This window comes from Dipodomys merriami, unplaced genomic scaffold (genome assembly GCF_024711535.1).
Source record: "Dipodomys merriami isolate MVZ:Mamm:240054 unplaced genomic scaffold, mDipMer1.0.p SCAF_41, whole genome shotgun sequence".
In the NCBI taxonomy this organism is placed as follows: Eukaryota; Metazoa; Chordata; class Mammalia; order Rodentia; family Heteromyidae; genus Dipodomys; species Dipodomys merriami.
In genome coordinates this window covers 11,274,405-11,281,178 of record NW_027205715.1, presented here as the reverse complement: position 1 = coordinate 11,281,178, position 6,774 = coordinate 11,274,405, and the positions used below count along the sequence as shown (strand labels likewise).

The 6,774-nt window shown below is 46.3% G+C and overlaps 1 protein-coding gene across 1 annotated transcript in view; it reads left to right on the top strand.

The window, feature by feature from the left end:
• The first annotated feature begins 458 nt into the window (after nt 1-458).
• Nucleotides 459-6,774, top strand: part of LOC138807014 (ran-binding protein 10) — a 55,929-nt gene continuing 49,613 nt past the window's right edge. Inside the window, exons 1-2 of the mRNA XM_069992575.1 lie at nt 459-718; nt 1,462-1,573. Coding sequence (XP_069848676.1) covers nt 484-718; nt 1,462-1,573 — 347 coding nt within the window. The 5' untranslated portion in view covers nt 459-483. The remainder of the gene's footprint in view (nt 719-1,461; nt 1,574-6,774) is intronic.

Below are 6,774 nucleotides of genomic sequence, written 5' to 3'. Positions count from 1 at the left end.
CCCCAGCCCCTCGCCTGCAGGCTGGGAAGAAGCCAAGTAGCAAAGATGTAGTGAAACACAGGAGCGGGATGCCCCGAGAGCCATTCTCTGCCGCAGATTTGGCATTAGCTTCAGAAATGAAGCAGAGGGATAAACTGAGGCCGTGGAGGAGGGAGGTGAGCAGAGAATCCGGGGCCGTTTTGTCGGCGGGAGTTGTAGTTTTCGGTATCTGAGAGTCTCCGCTGGAGAGGCTTAGTGGCTAGTGGCTGTGAACTACATCTCCCGACGTGCCTTGCGGGTTATCGTCGGTCCGCCTCTGGGGCGCTCTGCATTGTGGGATATTGAGTCTAAAATGTGGCAAGCTCAGCAATGTCCAAAGCGAGGTGCTGGACTCGGACTCGGTTTCCCTGCGGCCCCGGGAGACTCGCGGGCCATTGGCTGAGTGGGGCGGATCTGGTCGCGCTCCTCCCCGCCCCCAGTGACACAATAGCAGCTCCCACCAAGATGGCGGCGGCGACGGTGGACCCGGGAGCAGGGAGCCCGCAGGCTGGGGACTCCTCCAGCGGGGGGGCTGGGGGCGGGCTGCCGTCCCCCGGGGATCAGGAGCTGAGCCGGCGCCTGCAGCGCCTGTACCCCGCGGTCAACCAACACGAGACGCCATTGCCGCGTTCCTGGAGCCCCAAGGACAAGTACAACTACATCGGCCTCTCTCAGGGCAACCTCCGTGTCCACTACAAAGGTATCGACCCGTCTGGCCGCTGGGGGGACAAGTCCAGAGTGTCTGCTATGTTGTTTGGCCCCATTCCATCACGTCCCTTTCCTTGTCTGAGTTTTCCGGTTTAGGCCTTAGCCCCCCTGTGAAGTGTTTAGAGTGGTGGAGCTGACCAGGCCGAGGGTTGACTTCCTTGCTTTGCCCTTCCCTGAGACACCCAATGGTCAGGAGAACTCCAACAGGTGTCCAAACTCTGTGCTGAGCTAACCCTTCTACTGTAGAGCGTCTCTGGGCTGGCTCTTTACCTCTGCTTAGTTTCAGGGATGTCTGCAAAAAGAGGTGATAACATCTTCCCACCATTAGTAAGACGAATGGACTATCCTGCCTGCTAGTCATCCTATACTGGGCTGGGGTTGTGTGCTAAAGTTGTTGTTGAGAGTGTTATCCATGTTTGCCTCCCCCTTTCCCTGATCTCTCGGGTGGGCTGCCTGGGTTCTGAGGAGTCTGCCAGGAATGCTCAGTATCTTTTGCAAGTCCCCACTTTGCCTATACCCTGTTTTGTGATTATGAAGGGCAGTGGCTCAGGGAGGGCTATCTCAAGAGGAGGTAAGCCAGATGTGGGAGTTCTATGTGTTTACTCAGTTGTCCATTTATTCCTTGAGCTATAAGTGCTTAACCAAGGGAGGATGAAGTTGCCATGGAGCTGAGAAGAATGAGGTTTCCATTTGCATTTACTTCTGCCGAATTTGTTTCTTGTCTTTTCCCATTAGGTCATGGCAAAAATCACAAAGATGCAGCCTCAGTTCGAGCTACTCACCCCATACCCGCTGCCTGTGGTATTTATTACTTTGAGGTGAAGATCATCAGCAAAGGAAGAGATGGGTAAGCCCCTTTTTACTACCCTCTTTTCCCCACTCCCACACTGAGCTGTTCCCTGTGGTGAGAGTTTCAGGCCTCCTGTGATTGATATAACTCCTCTTTAAGGAGGGATATAGCTTGGTCTAAGCATTGGGCCTTGATAGAAAGTAGACACATTGTGGATAAATCAGGGACCCTTTGTTTTTTTTTTTTTAAAGTGATGTAAACAAATACTTCACAGATCAGAAACACAGATAACAGGTTTACATTATTAATTCAGTGTACAGAATGGGATTTCCCCTACTAGCCTGTGCCCTTCAAGACTTCCCCTTTTTTATACTCAAGGTCCTTTTTATGGCATTTAGTCATATAGAGTCTCTAGTAGGCTTCAAAGGGATAGTAGAATCTTTGCAGCATTCATCAAAGCTCTAGTGGCCACTGTCATCTCGGTAAACAACATAACATGGTCAGAATCAAGTGACCTTGTTGCTTATAAACTTGTTTTTCAGTCCAGGGACTTGAACACCAGTCTGACCAGCTTTTAGAAGGTCCTCATTAAAGTTAGCATAAGGGCAACGCCCTTCTTGAGGGTTATGTAAACAGACACTAAACATCAGAGTGAACATTTTTCACTCTTTTTTCCTTTTTTCTTCCAGTCATCCCTTTTTTCTAGTGATTGCAACAAAGGATGTGTTTAAGATAGGAAATACCATGACTGTAACTGCTTTGGCAAAAGCTTTCTTCGTTATATTTTAGGTATGGTATGAAAAGTTTGGCCACACTCAGTTCTTCTTTGATCTGAGTGTGTGTTTTTTAAGAATTTTGAGGAGTTTTTCTCTCCTAGGGACTGCTCCTCTTACAGTGTATGCAAAATACCTGATAAAGGGGTTGAACTTGGAGCAGAACTGCCAGAATCAGAAACTTCCCTGCCTTCTTTGTGTTGTTTTAACTCCTTTGCCTGGTAGGGCTCTGTGGGCTTGAGTACATCTTGTTTCTTCATCTGTACTGACAGCTGCTAGGGCCAACATCTAAGCTGCCATTAACCCTAGAATGTGATGAGTCTGAACTTCTTTTTTTTGTGTGTGTGTGTGTGTGCTGGTCCCAGGGCTTGAACTCAGGTCATGGCTCTGTCCTGAGTTTTGTTTTGTTTTGTCTTTCTTTGTTGGTCATGGGACTTGAACTTTGCCTGGGCACTACCCCTGAGCTTTTTTGTTGTTGTTGTTGGTCATGGGGCTTGAACTCAGAGCCTGGAGCTATCCTTGAGTTCTTTTGCTCAAGGATAGGGATCTACCATTTTGAGCCACAGCGCCACTTAATGGCTTTTGTGTGTGTGTTTAATTGGAGATTAGAGTCTCACAGACTTTCCTGCCACGGCTGGCTATGAACTGCGATTCTCAGGTCTCAGCCTCCTGAGTAGCTAGGAACCAGTGCCCAGCACCTGAGCACTTTTGTCTAAGGCTAGTGCTCTACCACTTTGAGCTACTTCCAGTTTTCTGGTGATTAATTGAAGAGTCTCATGGGCTTGCCCAGGCTGGCTTTGAATAGCGATCCTCAGATCTCCACCTCTTGAGTAGCTAGGATTACAGGTGTGAGCCTTTGTGCCTGGCTTATGATTCTGAAATTCTAATTGTGGAAAGCTGTTATATCTTTTACTTTCATCCCTATATAGTTCCTTTACAGACAGGATACATATTTAAGTTTCAGATAGGACTTTAAAGACTTAATAGTCCCTTTCTATGATATGATAGAAGAATATAATTTACTTGAGCTAGTGTAAATGAGAATGACTTCTTAAGGGCTAGGAAGGTGGCTCAGTGGTAGAGTGCTTGCCGTGCATGCATGAGGCCCTGGGTTCGATTCCTTGGTACTACATAAACAGAAAAAGCTGGAAATGGTGCTATGGTTCAAGTGGTAGGGTGCTAGCTTTGTGCTGAAGGCTGAGGGACAGTGCCCAGGCCCAGAGCTCAAGCCCCATGACTGACAAAGTACAAAAAAACAAAAACAAAAAAGCCCAAACACTCTATAATAGTTAGAAAGTTGACCCAGATGTTGGTGCTTGAGTCTCATATTGCTAAGAAAGCTGAGGGGCATTTCTTAAATGAATAGGGAAGAAAATGGAGGTTTTTTTTTATAAGTCTTTTTTTTTTTTTTAATATATATATCAGCTGAGCTGTTTAGAGACAAGAACAACTTTTCACAAGAGGAGTGTTTAAAGAGCTTTGTATTTCTTTAACTGGCTTTTAATATTTAAGTGGATCTGTGTCACTTTAGGTTGTCTGTATGTCTACAATGGCCTGCTTCAGCTGACCAGATAGTGAGTGTATTAATGGTTCTTCATGGCCACTTTATGGAATCTTTGAAAGCCTTTTCATGGTTAACATGTAGCCAGATGTTGATATGGGTCAGGGGTGTTTTTGTTGTTGTTGTTTTATTTGTGCTGGTCCTGGGGCTTGAATTCAAGATTTGGGTGCTATCTCTGTGCTCTTTTTGTTCAAGGCTAGTGCTCTACCATTTGAATCACAGCTCTACTTCTGGCTTTCTTGGGTGATCAGTTGGAGATAGGGGTCTCATGGACATTTCTACCAGGCCTAGCTTCCAACCGTGAGCCTCATATCTCAGCCTCCTGTGTAGCTAGGATTATAGACATGAGCCACTGGCACCAACTCAAGGGTGGTTCCCCCCCTCCCCTTTTTCTGTTAATGTGTTACTGAAGAATCGAACCCAGGGTTTCGAGCATGCTAGGCAAGCACTCTATCACTAAGCTACATTCCCAGCCCTGTCAAGGGTGGTTTTGAGGAGGCCAAAAGCAGTTACAGGCATTGACTGACTTGTTTCCTCTTTCCTGCCAGTGTTAAAATATATTTCTGACTCCAGTTTTCTTGATGATCCAAAGATTAATTGGTTCTGTAGTTTTCCTGTGTTGTCTCATTTAGCCTTACAGCATCTCTAGAAAATGGTTGGAATAAATGATGATGTACCTGTTTTGTGGGAGTGGCCTGAGTCTCAGATATTTGGTGGCCTGCTCTGGCTTCAGGGCTTAAAATGTGCAGTGGAATATCTTAACCCACCCTATGTTCTTGCTTGATCCCAGATATATGTATATATGCTGCTATTATTTTTCTCCATTGTGGCTACTATTGTATTCTTTTTCTGGGTTAAAGAAGGAACATCTTAGGTTCTTATAGGATCATAGTGTTAGGGGATAGAGCAGAAAGGGGTTCAGTGGGACTAGAGTGGGACTAGAGAAGTATGACAGTTATGTGCTGGGCTTGATCAATATATTTATTCATTGAATTTAAAGGGTTTTTGTTGTTGTTGTTGTTGGTCTTGGGGCTTGAACTCTGGGCCTACGCAGTGTCTCTCAGCTCTTCAACTCAAGGCTAGAGCTTTATCACTTGAGCCATAGTTACACTTCTGCTTTTCTGAGTGGTTTATTGGAGATAAGAGTCTCAGACTTTCCTGCCCGTGTTGGCTTTGAACTGAGATCCTCAGATCTCAGTCTCCAGAGTAGTTGGGATTACAGGTGTGAACCACTGGTGTCCAGCTGAATATGTAGTTTTTCTGTAGATTGGTATATATCACCTTTGTAGAAGGTATTTATGAATCCACTTTTAGTGTTGTAGTTCTCCCAGAAATGCCGCTGTTCTCACAACATCTTTTGTAGAAGAACACACTAAGCTACTCTGATCAGAAAGGTTTTATTTCAAGAGTTTATAGAGTATTTAGTTGTCCTTTCTTTGTTCCAGGCTGTGTGCCAGGTGCAGGAAAACAGAAGTCAAGCCAGCATAGGCCAGCCTTGTCCTCAGGGAGCCTGTGGCCTACTCAGTAACTGAGAATGGACCGAAAGGCTCTTTACAAGAGGAGGCAAAGCCTGAGCTTGCTTATGAGGAATGAGTAGGAGTTTCTTAGCAGATGGAACCTGTGGACTTATCAGTCTGAGGGGTAATTAGCTTCATGTCAGGGTGTTGGGCTTTTGGGTCTCTGCCCACGTGTTTGGGAGAACTCTGAAGGAGGGGCCATGTTTGAGCTCAGAGCTTGGCACAGACTTACTGCCTTCAGCTGTATTTTGCCAAGTCACCAGAGCTATGAACCTTGGGAACAGGTCTGGTGGGGTGAGGAGATGTATGATTACTGTCAGTGGTGCCAGAAGGTAAAGGGTGATCTTTCCAAGAAACCAAGCAGGCTCTGAAGCTGAGGGTCTTTAGAGTAAGAGCAGCTTCCTCAGTCAGAATTCATGGACCTGTGAATGTCCCGGCTCTTAGTGATGACACATGAAGGGTGTGGTTGGCCCAGCTGACAGATGCTCCAGTGTGACCCTCAAAATAGACTGTAATATCATCCCAGTGGCGGAGGCCTCCTGACATGTGATGAGTGGCTCTACCCAAGAACAGCAAGCCTAGACTAGAGTATTGGATGGTGTGGGGAGGGGTGGGGATTGTTCTTTGCAGCTAAGCCCTGAGCAGGAATCTCTGGCCATAGCCAACCAGCTCTTATTTGCTCCTGCTGCTGATTTCCTTTGGTCAGGCAGCAATGCCACCTATCCATTCATACTATATATCAGAATCAACATACATTATTTCGTCTTAGGTTGGGCTCCAAGAACAGACTTGATGCTGGTCTAGAGAGAAGAGAGATAAGCCTCTACCGGTAACCTCATAGGGGATCTAGCAAGGATCAGCCTCTGGTTCCTTTGCAGGGTAGCCCATAGCATAGACTTCCTTCTATACCCCCCAAGTTTGGGGAAAACATCATAGAAGAATTAGTGATGCTGAATAGAAAGAGAGTGTTTAAGGTGACAAAGTGAGAAACAAATGCTTTCAGGCAGAAGATGGTGTTAAACATCCTGTGAAGGCACAGCTGGTCATGGTGGCACACCTGTAGTTCTAACTGCTCGGAACAGGAGTATCAGGTAAATCCAAGATTTTGGGGCTAGCCTAGGAAACAGTGAGACCCTGTCTCAAAAATAGAATAATAGCACAAGGCCCTGAATTAAATCCCCAGGTCCCCTACCCCCTGTTCCCCTCCCCCCCCCAAAAAAAAAGATATGGCCACTAGGGCACAAGGTAGGCAGGGGCCAGATTGAAAACCTCTTGTGTACTGTGGCCAAGATGTATGTACTTTGTCCTGAGGGCAGTTGGAGTATACAGAGGTTATGGCTTGGAAAAAAGAGACTCTGCTGGTCTGGTTTACCATTCCAGTGTGGGCCAGGAGCTTTAGGTCCTTTA